This window comes from Mycetomoellerius zeteki, unplaced genomic scaffold (assembly GCF_001594055.1).
Source record: "Mycetomoellerius zeteki isolate Tzet28-1 unplaced genomic scaffold, Tzet1.0 scaffold105, whole genome shotgun sequence".
Taxonomy (NCBI): Eukaryota; Metazoa; Arthropoda; class Insecta; order Hymenoptera; family Formicidae; genus Mycetomoellerius; species Mycetomoellerius zeteki.
Window position 1 is genome coordinate 902,800 of NW_017255965.1, and position 19,614 is coordinate 922,413.

Here is a 19,614-nt window from a genome sequence, read left to right on the forward strand (position 1 = left end):
ATTGTATTTAATCTTGTGAAGAAGTTATAGATAAGCAAAAACGGCTGTTTTATCTGGAATTGTTTCTACATTTCCTGGAATGGTTTATCTGCGACTGAGAAGTTCTCAAACTTTTCATATGTCCCTTTTCTCGACATACGCACGAATTCCAATTTACATCCTTTGCTTTTATCTACTCCATTCATATATCACAGCGAATTGTCGAAGTTATAGCGCATGAGGATGTGCTGTTACTGTTGCAAACGAGCGACCTTCTTTCCTGCACGCTGGATTTCGCCGGAATTCGAATAAGAATCGCTTCTCTCTAAATTCCTCGTATTCCGCTAGTCGACGCGACGGCTCGATTAATCGACCAAGAAAGAAAGTACGAAGAAGCAAAAGAAGCTCGTTACGGAAGTGCACCTCTGGCGCGGCGATGATTTCGGTTTTGGAAAGCGTCAAATCCGGCCACTTTCACGAGGTGAAGTCTATTCGCTTGCCAATAACAAGCTTGCCCGCCTACGCTCTATTAACTATTGTTTGTTTCTTTTCTGCTCTTCTAGAAATGATCGTCATACCACTTCCGGAGAAAAGTCTTTCAGTCTCCTCGGCCAGGAATTGATCGTGAATCCGAGGACGTCACGAGATTCTTGACCTTGTCGGACCGTCGTTGCACTCGCGCCGAATTTTACACGCTCCTTTCGTCGCACTGCAGCGTATGATCCACAAGACAATCGTACTAATCTTTCTCTCGCCTCGCGATTTTCTCAGAGCGACGGCCATATCGCTGAAGCGGTTCGTACGCGTCGCGATCACTTATCCTGAAGAATTCAAAGCCATTCGATTGATCGCACGGCGAGTTAAGCGTAGCAAATTAGCTTATCTTCAAACGAAATGACTGTAGAGCAATTTCCTACGTGATCAAAGCTAGATCTCGTCCAGTCCTGTTGCTTTTTATAGGGGATGATGCGTCCTGCTTTTATTCTTCAGAAAGATTTCAACAATCTCTGTTTTATTTTCTCTAAAATCATCGTATTCAGGATATAGTCCTGGTTGACTATTGGAGAACCTGATCGCGCATACTCAAATCCTTATTGTATTGGAAATTACATGGCGAACGGTGATTATTGGTCTCCGAAACGTTTATCTTTTGCAAACGTCGAAAATTCAAATGCTGTGTTAAGTTGATTTCATTGTAAAATGAACTCTTCGCTCGTTCGAGATCAACTCGGCTGAGCTCGCGTAACAAGAAACGCACTCAAATCACGGATGCGTCAAATTCCCGCGTAAAATTGCGCTACAAAATTCCTCAGCAACATCGTGGTTAACTGTGAAGAATGAGTTCCTTCTCTTTAAAATTTTTAATAAATTTAATTACTATAATATTAAATAAAATCGTGACACACGTGTGTGTCTTCCGCTTGTCCAAAATTCAGTGTCTAATGCAAAGTTCATAAAAGCCGAGTTTTCGTTGGAAATAAACTACTAAAAGCCTCATAATTCAATCGAATCATTCATTTTAATTAGATAACTCGATATTTTCCATAATATTTAATATGATAAATTCCATATATTTAATTTTCAATATCAAAATAGTTGCCATATTTAATATTTATATGTGATCTTCAAATTTTTCCAGCTAAAATCCTACGATTGATCAAGATCGATTTTTTCTTCAAAAATAGTAATTTTAATTCATTGAGAGCCAAGCGAGAGAACGCGTTAGATGATACACACGATTGGGCGTCCAATTTTCGGCGCCAAAATTCTCGCGACGCACTTTCGAATGACGCGTCGGCGATCGTCGCGTCGCGGTCTCGATCACAATCAATGACGATCGCAGGTAAAGCGATGCGGAAACACGTTTGACGGACGCACGTACGGATATGGACGGACGAACGGACGGATGGGTCGCCGACTAGCCACCACCCACAACTCGCTAGTGACTGATTCCACCATAGCCGCATAATGTGCTGCTGCGGTATACCCCGGTGAGGACTATCACTTCTCCCACCAGAGAACCCGGGACAGCCACCGTTGCGAAGCCACGACTTTTAACTGGGATGCATCGCCGCCGCTCGTTTGCTCGCTCGTACGCTCGCGATAGGATATGGTGTTTTCGGGAATTCCTTTTCAAGATTAATTTGAGAGATCTTTTATTTCTGAACATTGACTCGAACTTTTTCACCTTTTCACATTATGATACAAGTCATAATGTATCACTTGTGATGCATGATTAAATAATTATAATGATATTGTATCAATATTGCATATATGATGCAATTTGGGTACATTAGACCTTTGCTTTATAATAATAATTTTTGTAATTTTTTTAAATCACTATGAAATAGTTATTTAAAAAATACAAATGCGAATAAATATACCGTGGATCACCGGTGACCCATGCAGCATGGTGGTCAAGTCACTTAAAATTGGTTCGGCACAGAACGTGTTAATGTATCTGAAGTTACAAACTTTTCGACTGTAGTTTGAACTGATCTAAGATCGATTAATGACTCTACTTTGTGGTTTCTGATTGAACGAGTTAATGGGGACACTTCCGGGTCAATCGATCTCGGATCGATCCAAATCCACTGAAGTAAAAAATATTAGATTTCTTATTCGTACTTTTTATTGATGAAGATGGAGAACCAAACCTTCTCTCTAAATGTTTTGGAGTGAAAATTGAGTCAGTCTTGAAAAAAGAGTGAAAACTTTTCACTTTTTTTTGGAATAAGATTCACACTCTGAAGGAGTGAAATCTCCTTTTATTTAGAATGAGACTTCATTCCTTAGAGTGATTTTTATTCTAAAAGAGCGAAATCTTACTCCAAAAGAATAAAATCTCACCCCTATAAAGAGTGAAAATCTGCTACTCCTGTTCAAGAGTAAAAATATTTTTATCCTTTCTTCAAGACTGCCTCAGTCTTTTGGAGTGAGATTTACTTCAAAAGATTTAGAGAGTTAATATCTCAGGAGTTCGCTTTAGATTTAGTGCGAGAGCAAAAATAAGTGTTCGAAGTTTCTTCGAAATTTTTTCAATTATTTCAAATTCACCGGAAATTACCGACCATCTTTAAATTCAATTGTAAAAATATGAACTACTTAGCGACATATATAAAACAATGGAAACTGATAAAAATGAATTTTTTAAATTGTTTGAAGTAAAATCTCACTCTAAAGAGTGAAAATTGAGTCTGTTTAAAAAAAAGAGTCAATTTTCAATCTTTAAGAGTGAGATATCGCTCTTCAATGTGAGATTCACTCCAAAAGTTTTAGAGAGTATATATATCGGAATGAATGGGAATGGTAACAGAAAGCAGAGCGTACGTATTCGGTCTTATCGCGCCGAAAGGATCTGTTGGCAGGGTCCGGTAGATCGGAAATTCACGGCGATGTAAAAGGGTCGCGGGAGTGTTGTGTTGATACAACGGCGGTTGACATTTGCGCCTGCTTCGCGTGCCGAAGCCGTGCGGCAGAAAAGTATTTTCGAGAAAGAGACTCGTGCGCCAGTAAAAGTAACGCGGCGCTTACGATAACGAAGCGTTTTCTTGAACGATGTCGCAACGCGGGCCCCGCTCTCGCTGCGGCGCATATTGGCCGAGCAGCAGCATTGTAAGCCGGGGTAGCGGAGAATTGCCTACCGTGTTATGTGTGGCGAACGCCGTAACTGATCCCGGCGCTGCATCATTTCTTAGAACTGCGTCAATCAAGCGCGCGACACCCAAGTTCGCCGTGCATGTAACTGCACGGCGAAAATTTCACCGCGATCGTTAACGCCGAAGCGGCTATTTTCGTCGGCAAACGTCTTTCCAGACGATCTTTTCTCTCATTTCCCTTGCGTGATACCCGAAGGCTCGATACGAAAAATGCAAACGCGTATAAACGAATTCATATAAAAATTTCTACTATTTTCAGCAATACGTCATGTAAAACTACTTTTTCTTCAAATGTTTATTTAACACCGCGCGTTTCTACCAATATAGATTAACTTTAAATCTCGGTTCAACTTACTGTTCATCTTTTCTTAATTCATAAAACTATATAGGAAAAGGTGAAGAGTAAGGCCCAGTTCCACAACTCACAGGTAACTCTTAACCGAGGTTCAACTTATTCATTGTTTTTTTCTAATTCTAGAATTGGAAAGAGATGAGAAACAAGTTTAACTTCGGTTAACCGTGAGTTGTGGAACTGGGCCTAAGTTGAACAAAGATTAAAATTATGTGTAAAAAAAGTCCTTAATATTTTTATTTAATATTTTTCTATATATATTATTAATACCTGTTTCCACCAATGTAACTTCAATCTCGGTTCAATTTATTCTTCAATTTACTCTTAAATTATCTATAAATTAAAAAGGTGTTACATAAAAATTTCAAGAAAAAACATCTTTACACATAATTTTTTCGCTAAAAACAGAAATTTTGAGATTAAAGTTAATCTACATTAGTAGAAAAATCTGTCCATAAAAATATACCAAAACAAAATTTCCATTTCGCAGATAATATCTAACAATAAAATATGATATACTTAAATACAAGCTGCTTAAACTTAAGTGATTCCTATTCATGTCTACTAATCTAAATAAATTTTAATCACGGTTTAACTTATTCCTTATTCTTTTCTAATTCCTAGAATTAGAAAAAAATGAAAATAAGTTCAATTGAAATTAAAATTAACCTACATTAGTAGAAATGGACGTTGATAAAAATTATCTCGTCATCAACTACAAAGTTGAATATGTGTTATGACTCACCCTATATGGACAGCACTGCGCTTTTGTGCCATTTTGCTTGGGTCACTCCCTGTATATAAAATAATATACATTAATGTGAATTTTCTTACTATAGGTCTGTTTTTTATTGCACTTTCTGAACTAGTACACACAGTGCAATAAGATGCAGTGAAACAAACGTATATTTATTTCACTTCAACTTATTGCACCGGTTCAGAGTGCAGCAATAAAAAACAGACCTAATGTTTCTTATAAAGATGTTCCAGAATTTAGATATAGAACTCAACTGATTGATTAGAACTCAAAATTTTGTTTCGATTTTCATTTTCTTTTGTTCCGCTTCAAATTCTATTAAAATTTATAATTAAGTAAGGAATATTTTTTAAATGTAATTTAAATTATTACAAAATATGTATCTTGCAATGAACGTTAACAACAGTTCAGGAATACGATCTAATACAACTGAGTTCTAAAAACCAATACCAAGGATTGGACATGTCTGAGCAACCTAGGCCTGTTGTTACATTGTCATTGTGCAGGTTTTAATGGTTTTTTTATATGGTAAGAAAGCTATGTACAACGATAATGTAATGATACAGTCATTAAGAACTACAGAATAGATGACCTGCAGGTAGCACAGAACGTTCCAGCAATATCGCAGCCACATGGCAACGATGATGCAATATTGCTGGAATGTCCAATGCTATCTAGGATCATATCAATATTGATCAATATTATAATCGACTTTACTTTCTTTTCACATTTTTAAAATTAAAACTGTGAATCAGAAAATGATTCTGTTTCATCACAGCAGTTTTAATAATATTTACTATACCTCTGCAACAAACTTTTACCGCCAGCATTTGTGTCATCACGAAACAACGCTAACCATAGCAGCTAGATTTTTATGTATTTTATTATGCTTGATACAAAGATAGTCAAAAGACCACTATCTGTTGTTTGATTGAACGGAATTCACTCTATGGCTTGCCCTTGCACTCCGCAAGACAAACTGGAGCAATTTGGACTACTCTAGTCTCGTCTGAATTGCGTGTGCACGCGAGAGCGCAGCGGGGGGGAAAATCGTAGGAAAGCGATCCTCTTCGTTTTCCGGAGACTCGTCGCGAGTTTTCCACGCGGAAAGTAAGCAGATTCCGATTTCGACGCGTCGGTCCGACCGCGGCGACCGGGAAACGCGGGCGGACGTAAAGGCGAACGGTAACAAAACCCGTGGCTGGTTTACCTGGAATAGAATGGGCGATCGAGGATACCGTGAACATTCAGCCGGGATTTCCTGTTGCCACGATGCGACGGAAAAACGGTGCGCGCGGGGCGCAAGAGAATATCGACGCGAACGTATGACGACTTCCACACTCTGCACCGACATCAAAACTGGGTGTTTACACTTGGCAGTCGCGCCATTTTGGAGTTTCCACTCGGCTCCGGGGTTTTATTTTCACACACGCACACGGGGCCCCACGGGAGCGCCGCGGGACGCGGAAACGGCGAGCGAGGCGCGATCTGTCGGCGATACGTCACAAACCGATACGTCAGCGAAGCCGGAAATTCGCAGGATTTAATAATCCGTCGATACGGCAGAAATCGCAACGACGATTCGATTGTCGCGACCGCGAATTTAAATCAATTTAAATCGAGTATTGATATCCGTTGATTTAATCAAAGCGTTTTTAATTCGAATTCAATAGCGACGATGAAATCCGTCACCGATGAGATACTAAAGACGCTCCTGGGGGTTCTGAAAAAATTTTCGTGATTATCGATGAGGTCCCGAGAAGTTTGTATATTTATTATTGGTGGATGCTGTCTGATGAATTCGCTATTGTAGGTTGCATTACTCGAACTCCGTTCTGGCTCCACCAAAGACTCTGGTAAATTGACGATACGTAAATTCCAAGTTGAACAATGACGCAGCGCGTCCAATATTTTCATTGGCTGTGATGGTTATTCGGTTGATGCGTCATAGGGCGCATTCAAGCCGGACAAAACTGCTCGCCGAGCGATTGAATGGCTGCGTTCAGCAGAAAAAGCAGCTTTGCAACCGTTGTAAAATTCTTCATTATGATTGAACGCGCAGCCAATAAAAAAAGAAATTTCCGCGCGTTTTCATTGACGGGACTGGAACGCGCAACGCGCAACGCGCTCGCTGTTATCGCAGCCATGCAAACGCGCCCAAAGCAGCTGCTCGCGCGACGCCGCGTAGCGCCCCGCCGGTAAATATCTGCGTCTTTGGCCCGAGCGATATCCTACTACTACGCCACTTCCGCTCGCTCGCCAGAGAGCAAAATGGACGCCTTTGTGTCTGTTTTCTTCGCATTCCCACTATAAATACGGTTTACGGGGCGACGCAGCGCCTGCGACGGGGCGATGCTCGTGCGGCGCCGCGTGAAACGCGTGTGAGGGCAGTGTCGTGCTCGCGAGTCGTGACCGCGGCCCGCCGTGGCCGACGTGAAAACGCGTCCAACCAAGTAGGCCAAACCGCGGTGGCCCGCGGATGACAATTGAGCGAGCATCCCCCGGACGACGGTGTTAACCGTGGTGAGTCTTTGCGACAGCCAGCTGACGCAACCAGCCGTCACGACGTGGAGTGAGGATCTGCCGGTGACTGTGAGCGACGCGGAGCCGCGATACGGCGCCCGGCCTCCCGCCAAAACCAGCCGCGGACGGAACGGACAGCGACGTAAATAGTCCCGGGTAAAGCGGAGCGGGCACGGTGCTGTCGCGCCGCGCGGCCGCGGCCGTGTCCGCATCTACCGCGATACGAAGCGCTGCTTCCCGCACCACGCGACGGCTGCTTTTCCGCGCGAGAGTGACCCGGCGAAATTTCTCTTCGCCTGCCCACCAGAGTTCAACGTTCATCGTCCGCAGGAGCATCTCGCGCTTTCCCCCCTCTGCCCCCTCTAACCCCCCTCCTCCCTCTACATTGTGTTGTTATACCTGCTCGCGTGGTCGCTTAGAGGATATACACGACGTTGGATGGTAGATGTTCGTTCAGAGAAGGTAAAGGAATATGCTGTGCTACATGATGATTATTTATATTGGTATGATCTTGGGAAAGCGGTGGACTCAGGTTAATAAATGTTGCATAGTATCCTACAATGTGCGGTTTTACTGTGTTATTGGAAATTCTGATTCATTCATGTATATCAGCTGATCATATTGAGTTTTTATGTAATGACTGGTTATTTTTTGCGAATATGTAGGATTTTTTTTAATGAGAAGTTAATGAATTAATTTTTCTGGAAAGAATTTTTCAATGCTTATGTTATTGATATGTTAAGTAAAATGATGATTTGTCCTGTATTTATTCTACGAATGTTACATGTGAATTGTATAAATGTATATATGAATCTGTTTTATATCGTAAAGTGCAAAATATATGTTTCTTTTGTATATCATAATTTCATGTAGCAACAACTTAAAAATTTAAGAATATATTTAATTTTTATGTAATAAATAATTTAGAAAATATGATATAATTCTGATTTTTATGAAAAATATATAAGACAGTTTTTTAATATTTTTAAAAATCGTATTTAATACTTACTTTTAAATAAGAAAATATTTTATTACAGCGATGTAAGTTACATGTGTCGTAAAACATTTTAATTTTAGGTTAGTTGTTATTTTTTATGTATATTAATTTATATGTATTATTTTCATTTTAGCATATAATTTTTATTTAATATATGTAATATTAACTATTTTTATTTTTTTAAATATCTAAGTTTCAAAGATATTTAAAATATTACAATGCATTTAAAAAAGTGACTACATAGATCAAATTTTTGTTACAGGATAACAAAGTGCTAATAAACATGGATCGTTTGTTGGAGGATCCACGGGCTTCATCAAAATTTGGTTGAAACTTTTGTTTGCAACATGGGAACTTAAAAGAGACTTTGTTGAGTTCCCAATATTCACCTAGTGCTAGTGTCCTTCAAAGAGGATTAGAAACTGCTCTGTTCAACGGTGAAACATTTGTGTCAGTATGTCTTGAAATGTAGTGAGCAAATTTTAACAATGATTTATTTAGACATTTGTGGATACAGTGTATTTAGATACGTTCAGTTGATTTATATTTACTGCATATCGTAAGCGAGTACTCATAGCATGTCTGTGCGGTGTTCAGAATATTGTATTGTCCCAGTATAGCAAGGAATCTTAAAAATACTAAAACTGATTTTGATTCTCTTTTTTTTTTGTCCAGGCTGTAATGCCAGAACGAATCAAACTCAAAATGAATGGGGTTGTACCGAGTGTGCCAATAACTACCCTCGCTGGTATTGCGAGCCTCACAGACTTGTTACCCGAAATGCCTCTACCGACTCCGCTGCCACAGACACTGACTAATAAGTCGCTACTGTTCCATCCACGAGTAGCGGAGGAGGCACAGATATTGCTAAGTGTTCGTGACGAGAATCTCGTGCCACAGCTTATAATGTCACTGTCGCAGACATCGTCGGAACACATTGAACTCAAGGATAATTATCCGAATACCGAGCAATCGTTGGAAAATGAGCAAGATACGCCTGAATTGCTCAAGGCGATCTTGCAGATAAATCCTGACGTATTTAGAGGAACCCAGCACAATTCTCCAAGAAATTGGACGCAAAGTGTGCCTATGTTGCATGCCAATCAATCGCCGGCGAGCTATGGTCATTTCTCGCCGTCCTACTCGAGCTCTTCGGGCTCGAGGCAAACGCCCCAAGGTAGTCCGGCTCATTCCGCAGCAGCCAGGTCCGTACTTCCGCCACCGATGGTCAGCGTCATCACTCACGCGCAACATCCGCGGATGCCGATTACTCCACAGAATCATGCAGACATCTCGCAGATGTCTCCCTTCGCCGTGCCTTCTCCATCACCTAGAGGCACCGTTATAACCGAACAAACGAGAACGTTGACTACGCCCCAGCATATGCAGGAGGACGCGAACTGTATAAATCCCTTATCAAATGTAACCCTTCAACCAAACATGTACTCGCCGGCTCACATGAACTCTCCCAATGCACCGCTGGCATCTCTCACCAATATGACACCTCAGCATAACATGGCTGGTATGACGCCGCAACATAATATGCAACACATGACATCTCCAATGCGTAACGTGCCTCTGCAACATCAGGCCATGGGTATGCAGCAAAATCTCTACGATCCCATGATAAATCAACAGGTTCATCATGCATTAGGCAGCAGTCAATCGTTGGACATTGATAATTCAGTACAGGAGAATCAACAGTTCCTTCTTGACCCGGTAACAGGACTTGCCGATATTGATTTGCCAATGGACAATATCGATACGAAGCAAAGCGTCGATCATACGATGCAACATTTATTACCGACTTCTCAGACCACGTCCTATCCGAATGTACATGCTGCTGATATGATTAACGCTTTAGATCCAGCTGCAACTAGCATGTCACCCAATGTGCAGCAACATCAACAAAACAATAACTCGGAGAAGAGTATGAAACTTGCCGGAACAGAAAAGCTGAAGGAGCCCATTGTTATGTTAAATAGATTATCGTTGGCTGATCAGGCACTTATGCAGAAGAGTCTGGCGGCGTTTGCAGAAAAATCGCCGAGTCGCGCGGCGAAAATGGGCATTTCCAATCGTGATGACGCGTCAAAAACCGATTCCGAGAGCGAAGAGGAAATCGGCAAGAACAATAAGTACTTTAAAGCTCGTGCGAAAGAGCGGCAGGTGCAACGAGAGAAGGAGAAAGCGGAGCGGCGGAAAAGTGATGACAAAAGCCGCAGGCGGAAAAGGATACCGGACGATGAAGAGGAAGATGATAAACGAGATGCATCGTATTCGCCCATGAAACCAAAAATACGCAAGATTGAGAAGAAATTAGTGCCTGTATTAGCCAAACTGAGCGTGGAGGAATTAATGGAGACCAATACTTACCAACGATTTAACTCTACCATAGAGACGATTTTTGAGAATACTGAAGATTTTATGACAAACGCCGAGATGGAAGATGATGGCGAAGTGCTTGCGGAGATGCTTATTCCCAAGTATCAATTACATGATCTTTGTACAGAAGCGGCCAAACTCAAAACATTAGGTGCTATGGAGTCCATACCTACAGATAAATTAATAAGGCTGTTGAACATCTTGGAAAAGAATATACGAGACGGAGCGAGAGTGTCACCACTCGTGGATCCAGATGATGACGTCGATGAAGGACGACTATGGATGCAATTGGCGATGGAACGGGTGCAGCGTGCCGTGGATGCGTCATTGATCGCGTTGCACATTATGACCTCTAGCAACATGCCGAAGACAGTCTACTTGGAAGATGTGATTGACCGAATAGTCCTTTTCATGAAATTTCAGTTGCAGAACACGATCTATCCCTCTTTCGATCCCGTATATAAGATAGATACGAAGAACAAGACTGACAATTTTAATTCTAACGTACGCAAAAAGCGAGGACATACGAAGGAAGTACGCGAAAAGAGCATTCTGCAGGTTTATAACAAGATGCACGAACTGGTAGGTCTTTTGGCTGAGCTATTAAATATACAGGTTCTAACGGACACGAGTGTTCTGCATGCATCATCGTTGGGCGTTGCGCCGTTTTTCGTTGAATCGGTAAGCGATCTTCAGCTGAGCGCATTGAAACTCGTTACTGTAATATTTACAAAGTACGAGAAACATAGGAGATTATTATTAGATGACATCTTGGCGTCAATTGCGAGACTACCCAGCAGCAAAAGGAGTTTACGCACGTACAGGCTGAACTCCGAGGATTACATACAGATGTTAACCGCGTTAGTCCTGCAGCTTATCCAGTGCGTGGTAGTTCTATCAGATTCTAAAAAGGAGGACGATGAGAAAAAACCCAGTCATGTAGACGCTGACGTCCTTATCATCAATAGATATGAGACTGCCACCAGAATAGCTGGAAATTTTTTAACGGTATTTCTCAACAAATGCGGTAATAAGGGAGAGGAGATTGATTATAGACCATTGTTCGAGAATTTCGTACAAGATTTATTAGCGACGGTGAACAAACCTGAGTGGCCTGCTGCCGAATTACTATTGAGTCTTCTTGGAAACCTGTTAGTGGGACATTTTTCTAATAAAAGCTCTGATATGTCACTTCGAGTAGCCTCCATCGATTATCTTGGCGTGGTAGCGGCCAGGTTACGTAAGGATGCAGTCAGTTCACACTGCAAATTATCGACCATTGATCAAATTATACGAGACATCAAGCTCGAGCAACAAAAGGACTCTGATTACGATCAGATAAAGGACAAAGACATTGTAGGATTGAGTGAGGACGAAGAGAGGACTGTGTTTTTGCAAAAAGTACTTCTGGATTATCTGGCCGTCAATGGGACAAAGGATCCGGCTCTCGGATACGCACGTCACTTTTATCTGGCCCAATGGTATCGAGATTGCGCGATGGAAAAATCCCGAGTGGGTCAATTGAAAAACAGTCCGAGCAAGAAGATACATAAGAAACGGGCAAAGAAGAAAAATCGGCATCATAGCAGCGATCAAGATACCGAGTCAGAATTGGATGAGCAAGATCCAGACGAGAACGACAATAACGAGCAGAAAAATTCGGAAGCTTACCGAATTATAGAGGAGAAGAAAAAGTACATTATCAGTAGAATAAGACTGAGCAGTACAGGAACGAAACCGGACATTCTTCAGACATACATCGACTATAATTCCGCGGAATTAATCTCGCAATATCTTGCATCCAAGAGACCATTCTCGCAGAGTTTCGATAGATATCTAAAACAGATTCTTCATGTGCTGACGGAATCATCAATTGCTATTAGAACCAAGGCAATGAAATGCCTCACGATGATTGTCGAGGCTGATTCGAGCGTGCTAGCAAGGGTGGACATGCAGCTAGGTGTGAAGCACTCGTTCCTCGATCATTCAACGTCAGTGCGAGAAGCAGCGGTTGACTTGGTAGGAAAATTTGTATTGAGTAGACCAGAACTGATTGACAAATATTATGACATGCTGTCGGCAAGAATCCTGGATACTGGCGTGAGTGTCCGAAAGCGTGTCATCAAGATTCTCAAAGATATCTGCATGGAGTGTCCAGATTTTCCGAAAATCCCAGAAATATGCGTGAAGATGATAAGAAGAGTGAACGACGAGGAGGGCATTCGGAAACTCGTCATGGAGGTTTTCCAAAACATGTGGTTTACCCCAGTAAGAGAGCGTCCTTCTCTTGACACAGAATCGCTGTTGAGGAAAGTAATGAACATCACGGACGTTGTAGCAACTAGCAAGGATATGGGACTCGAGTGGTTTGAGCAACTTTTGGTAAGTTTATTTAAGCCGAAGGAGGACAAGGATGATAGCACAAAAATGCAGACAGAGCCGCCACGAGCTTTGTTGACTGCGTGCAAACAGATCGTGGACTGCCTGATCGAGAACGTACTACGATTAGAAGAGACAAATCTAGACTCGGAGAAATCGGAAAAGAAAGGCTCGTCACAGAGATTAGTTGCGTGCCTGACAACGCTTTATCTGTTCGCGAAGATCCGGCCTCGGTTACTGGTCAATCATGCGATCACCCTGCAGCCTTATCTGAGTTTAAAATGTCAAACACAGGGCGATTATCAGATCATCAGTAGTGTTGCACACACGCTCGAATTAGTAGTGCCTCTAATGGAACATCCTAGTGAAACTTTTTTAGCGCAGTTGGAAGAAGATTCAGTAAAATTAATCTTGCAGCATGACAGATCAGTGGTCGCGAGCTGTTTATCGTGTCTAGGTTCTGTAGTCAATAATGTCACGCGAAACTACAAGCTGATACGAGACTGCTTTAAGAAATACTATGGACATTTAACGGAGTACAAATCGTTTTACGAAAAGGATCCAAATAATCCTATGCTAATAAAATGCAGACCGTTTTTCCGGCGAGCGCTCTTCACGGTCGGTTTATTGCTGCGCCACTTTAACTTCATGGATCCAGAGGTGATAGAAGGCTTGGCAGATAACATCAAAGATCAGGTCTTCGAGACACTTAGTTATTTCGTTCATTTGAATAACGATGATATTCGACACTTTACGCTATCGGCCATTGGTTCTCTCTGCATACGACATTATGAGTTTATGATGTTACCGGCACTGAAAGAACTCTACCATAACTTGCTCACGTCGGAGTATGCATTGATTCATATGAGAATCCAAGTGCTTAACAACATTGAAGTATATTTGCAAGAAGAGGAGAAGAGGATGATCAAGCAGGATTTAGAGTGGGCAAAATTGTCTAAACAGGAGAATTTGAAGGAAATGGGTGATGTATCGTCGGGCATGGCGAGCACTGTTATCCAACTCTATATTAAAGAGATCCTTGAGTCTTTCCTGCACGTCAACGTAAGCGTACGACATGCGGCTCTCAAAGTTATTCAGTTGATCCTGGCACAGGGTCTGGTACATCCCGTCCAGATAGTGCCCTATTTGATCTGCATGAGCACCGACTGCGAAAAAATTGTAAGTCACAGCGCGGATAAACAGTTACAGGATATCGAAAAGAAATATCCAGGTTTCATTCACATGAAGTCGCAATTTGGCATCAAATTGAGCTACCGGCTGCAGCAAATTCTACAGAATGACATTACGAGAGGTATGCGATTGAAGGAAGGTGAATTTCCAGGCGCACTCAACGGTTTTCTCTATACAATTTTGCGCAACACGAAACAGCAAAGGCGGGCGATCGTGTTGTCTTTTCTCAAGCACTTCGACGAGACTGCTAAAACTAGTCTATCGCAGATGCTATACTTGGCGGACAATCTCGCCTACTTTACATATCAAGTACAAGACGAACCCCTCTTTATTATCCATCACATCGACATCATCATTTCTATGTCTGGAACGAATCTATTACAGTCTTTTAAAGAGGCTTTGCTGCCTAAAGAGAATAGTGCGGGGCAGTCTGGACAATCCAGGCATACGTTGGGGCAGCCGACTGATCAGTTGATGGGAGAGCTGATGGGACAGCCGATGGGACAACCGACGGGACAAACGACGGTGATGGGACCAGACGGTCAATCACATCAGTTGTTATCGGCTTTGGAGGACGAAGAGGATGATGAAGAGGATGAAGAAACTATTCTGGCAAGGTTACCAAACGATACCACCTTGCTCAGGGAGTATATTACCGCCAGTCAAGGCTTTTTGCTTTTACTAACGCTTCGGCAGCATCTTAAGGATCTTTATGGGTTTTCTGATGCCAAGATCGGTCAATATTCACCGTCGGAAGCGGCTAAAGTCTATGAAAAGTCGGTAAATCGCAAGAGCAATCTACCTTTCGAACCCAAGGCCACGTTGTACAGGCTGCGGGAAGGTGTGCCGAATGTCAACGAGGAACTGGACGCGAAAGGCAGGAAGAAGCTCGTGAAAGAGTACCTGGATTTCAAGCAACTGATGCTTAAATTTGATCCCGAGGAACCGGACGACGATGGCAACGATGCCGCCGATACCAGCGGTGGTGGCAAGCACAGTGCGGAGAATCCGCACGTGGCAAGGATACCACAACATCCCGAAGCTAGCGGCGGCAGGACGATAGCGGACGGTACCGCCATGGGAGATGCCGCCTCTCTGGTCATCGCAGCTGGTCAGCAACAGTTTCAGTTACCGTTGCAATCGAATCTGATCGCTCCGACGGAGCATCCGAATAATTCGGTAATTGTGTCGCCAACGGCGACGACGACAGTAGCAGCGACGACGCCGAGGGTGCCGAAGCTGACGATACACACCAATCCAGAAGCAAGAGAGTCACACCGGAAGCGGGAGTCACACCGCGCCCACAAGGCAGATAAGTCAGTAAGGAAGCATAAGAAGAAGAAGAGGAGAAGAATCTCCGATAGCAGCGACAGCGCCGATGACTGCAGTGACCCTGACTTCCTAGTGTGAGTGCGGTGGTATCTTCGTCCTGTGTGTGTATATATATATAAATGTTCGCGATGGTGTGTGCGTGTGATCGGTTGGCTGGAATAACTCTTGTTCCACATAGCCAAAATTCGGACGCTATTTCAGCGCAATATTACCCCTTTCTCACGTCAACCAAAATGACTTTCTTCCCCAGGTCATCGAAGTTATGAAACGACTTCGAAAACGGTTTCTGTGAAGATATCGTTCCGTCAAGAAACTGTATAGAGACTATATATAACTGCTATGTGGGAATGCGTGTGAGCGAGAGAGAGATCTTCAATAGGAATGATAGTAGCCAGAGATTTTTAAATGCGATCGAATGTTGAGGTAGGATTAGCGTGTTGTTGGTCGAAACGGCAGGCGTCTGTGAGGTTTATCGATTCATCATGCCGTTGTTAGCAAGATCGGCTCGTTAAATATTTTGTGCGACCAGTTCGAGAACATGGTTCGTTCAAATTAGCTTTCGTTTCTTTCTCGTCGAAGTACGCCGTCAATACAGTCATTTTTGACAAACGAAATTCTGGTGATTGCATCTTTGATTCCATCGAAATGACGCAAAAGGCGAGAAATATGGAGGAGAGTCCTAAAAAATCCGAGAAAATATTACGAACCAAGTTCTCCAAGAGAAATTAAGTACAATAAATTACATTCGAACAAAATTCATCTGTAAATAATATCACGTACTAATGATTAATTAATTTTTTTATGGATAAAGAAATTAACGCTAAGGGAAAAAGACTACAAAAATTGCAATTTCAGCGATATTGATCTAATTTATCGTTACTTCCTCTTCTTTCCTTTTCAGATTGAATTTAAATAAAGTAAGCGCTGCTTATTTCGATAATGCTAACTTATTAGTATTTAAATAACATTTTTCCGGTGATTCATAAATATCTAAAATTTACTGTTTGTTTCAAAGTTGATGAAACTAAAATAATTTGATATTTTTGTGATGATTACAATAACATTTATACTAATATTTGCAATATTTAAAAAAAAAGTAGAAAAATAAATTGGGGAAACATTTAATAATACAACAATAAACTTAACAGAAAAAAATCTTAATGTATGGTCTAATAATAATTGCATAAATTTAGCGTAATATAAAATAATTTATATTATAACAAAGTTTATTTGAAAGATACATATTTCAGTCAAAATATTTATATGGTATTAACATCTATTATCGCCGTATTAAAGTTATGTTTTGAGTGTTTGTACAATATATGTATTCATTATATTATAAATTTATGAAAATTTTAATGTTTTTTTAATAAATTTAATTTATAAAATTAATTGGTAAATTTAATTTGTAAATTTAATATAAATTTAATATAAATTTAATATAAATTATTTTTAGAAAGAGCGACTAATATTGAATAAGCACATTAAAACATAACAAAAAATTTCATGTTTAATCTTCAAGTATATCGGGAGATTTTAGGTCAGTATTATCGATATAAGCGGCAATTACTCGCTTTTAAGAAGCGATACCAAATACCGAAGGTCCACAAAATTTGACAGACGACACGAATCGAATAGAGGATTCGTATAGATCCTCCCCTGCAGTATGTATAATAATAGAGTAGTAGGACGCATTGCCTACGCATTACGAAACGTTGTTTGTAATATCTGTACATAAAAATCTTCAAGTAAAATATCTTATTTTCTTACAAACTATATAGCGGTGACATTTACGAAGAATACTTAAGATTTTGTTGTAATATTAAGTATTTATTCAGGATTCATGTCCCAATATAGTTTGCTTCATGCACTCACTCGTCCTTGGTGTACAAAACGACGAAAACGATAAAAAAAGGAAAGAAAAGAATAAACAAAAAGGATTCGTTTTTTTATACAAGCTTATAGAAATAAACGATAGTGTGTGTGTATGGCGTACTCTCGACGAAAGCAAAAAGCGGGATCTATTGGCGTAAGACGACAGAGAAATGCGGAAAAATATTTATAATGTGCAAGTTACTCGAAGGATGCGATTCTAAAATTCGAGTCATATTTGCAAATTCAAAAGCCAAAGAAAGTTTCAGAAAATTTTTTAAATATTTGTTATGGGTATCTGTAAGAGATATAGTCGACTACTTCGAGAAATTATTAAATAGGTTGTATTACCTACCTAAAAAGCGATAAAAATTCCAGTCGTTATTTTTGACAGAAATTTTTGTAGATGAACACAATTTTGGAATCGCAAACTTCGCTTTCGTCTTCGTTTCCATCGCTAATGTACAGCAGAATATTTATCGATGATTCACGAAAAATATTGATTTGTCGAACAATACATAAGCGAAAGAAACAAATCTTTTTCTTTATTGTGCATAGTAATCCAAATATCATTAATAGTAGATTCAAGAGTAACTGTGATTTCGAGAAGCGTAAAGAAATTGTATTATGTGACTTTCTTTCTATTGCGGCAATTAATCTTTTTTATCTTTATAACTCACAAATATATATAGCATGATAAAAAAAAGAATGAAGCGAGTAAGATGAAGAAAGTTATCGCAGTCTTTTCAAGGACAGGCAAATGTAAAATAGATAATTCTCGTTGCCCTACTAAATCAAATTCGAATACTTAAACTTATCCAATACCTATCCATTTGAGTTTTAAAAATGTGATTTCCTAACGTAACATATGTGCATCTCTTTCGCTTGGAAACGAAGACGACAATGACGACGATCAAACGAATGCTTCCGTTTTGGTTCCGATCTGTTTTCGTTTTCTTTTGTAGCGAACGCTTCGAGGAATTTGCTAACGATGACTCGTTAGCGTACATCTCGCGGTAATTAATGATTACATGGAGCTTTCATATTTTCCATTATACGCAGGAAAAAAATTGAATGGATACTACTATGCATTCAGAGAATAATTGATCTTCTCTGTCTCCATTGTATTATTTTTTTTAATTTCGAAATGTCATATTGAGAGTAATTTTTGTTACATATAATTTTTTACCTGGATTTTTTGTAATCTTTATTTCCTAAGAAGGAAACGATTTATAGAAGAAAATTGTTAAACTTTTATCTGTAATAGAAAACTATTAAACTTTTACTTGAATTAAGTGGGGTATCCATTTAGTTTTATCGTTATGTCTCTCAACTTGTCTCATTAAAAACAGAACTAATTTATAACTTTTGATTTTATGTATAATTGTTAAATTTATTGACAATTCTGTCAGATATGATTTGTGCGAGCTTATCGCATGGAGAAACTATTATTCTTTTGCGTTTTTGAGGAAATGTTTATTAACGCGATGCATTTATATTCGATTATGAGAGACTATGCGCAAATTTTCGCGCTATTTGCAGATTTAATAACTATTGACGAATGTAAGCTCTAGACACATTTTTTTACATTCTTGATTTATAATTAAACTCGCTCCATTGAGGCCCAGATGTACACCCGTCTATATCACGTCAATAAATCTGGCAGCAAAACATGTATGAATTCATTCGTTTAGCATTAAGAGTGCACGTTGACCTTAGAAACGCACGTAGAAATTTTGCCTCAGAGGAAAAGCTTTGTCGCGTTCTTGACTTTTTTCATATTTCTGATTTTCGAAATTTGCACATTTCTTGTGTGCATATAAAAGTCAAATAAAATTATTTGATTTTTGCAGATTAATTTTCTTCTCTTGAAATTTTGATAACTATGTTATCTGTAACAAAAGATCTGCCTATCTGTCACATCTGATAACACACTCGGGCCACGTGCGTTTCTGACGTTTAGATATTAGTGAAATTCGGTTATTAGACGTAATTGAATTCTCTTAGAAAACAAAAAAATGACCTATCTCGTTTTTTGATAGAAATTCGAGATGCTAAATACTGTATAGAAGACTGCATAACACCAGATTTTTACGAATGACGATTATCGAATCTGGGAGAAAGCAAAACGCGAACCGTAATATGTAGTAACCGTTGCGTGTTGTTTTACGCAACAAATCCCGTATAA

The 19,614-nt window shown here is 40.1% G+C and overlaps 2 protein-coding genes across 4 annotated transcripts in view; one reads left to right on the forward strand and one right to left on the reverse strand.

Moving 5' to 3' along the window:
- tgo (Aryl hydrocarbon receptor nuclear translocator homolog tgo) overlaps nt 1–6,166 on the reverse strand; it is a 41,626-nt gene extending 35,460 nt beyond the window's left edge. Inside the window, exons 1-2 of the mRNA XM_018447266.1 lie at nt 5,958–6,166; nt 4,736–4,784 (exon numbers count right to left, since the gene is read on the reverse strand). Coding sequence (XP_018302768.1) covers nt 4,736–4,784; nt 5,958–5,994 — 86 coding nt within the window. The 5' untranslated portion in view covers nt 5,995–6,166. The remainder of the gene's footprint in view (nt 1–4,735; nt 4,785–5,957) is intronic.
- Nucleotides 6,167–8,562: 2,396 nt separating this feature from the next.
- Nucleotides 8,563–16,379, forward strand: LOC108722192 (Nipped-B cohesin loading factor). Of its 3 annotated transcripts, none has more exons than XM_018447182.1 (3): nt 8,563–8,717; nt 8,943–14,693; nt 14,730–16,379. In XM_018447182.1, the coding sequence occupies exons 2-3, from the start codon at nt 8,949–8,951 to the stop codon at nt 15,630–15,632; spliced, it is 6,648 nt and encodes a 2,215-aa protein (XP_018302684.1). In that variant the 5' UTR covers nt 8,563–8,717; nt 8,943–8,948; the 3' UTR covers nt 15,633–16,379. The 3 variants fall into 3 exon arrangements, with proteins under 3 accessions (XP_018302684.1, XP_018302691.1, XP_018302676.1); XM_018447189.1 differs by having other exon boundaries at nt 8,943–14,839; nt 14,955–15,092; XM_018447174.1 differs by having other exon boundaries at nt 8,943–16,379.
- Nucleotides 16,380–19,614: the final 3,235 nt, after the last annotated feature.

What these genes read in the sequence shown, in the direction of transcription:
- LOC108722192 (XM_018447174.1), top strand. Translation starts at nt 8,949, where the DNA reads ATGCCAGAACGAATCAAACTCAAAATGAATGGGGTTGTACCGAGTGTG.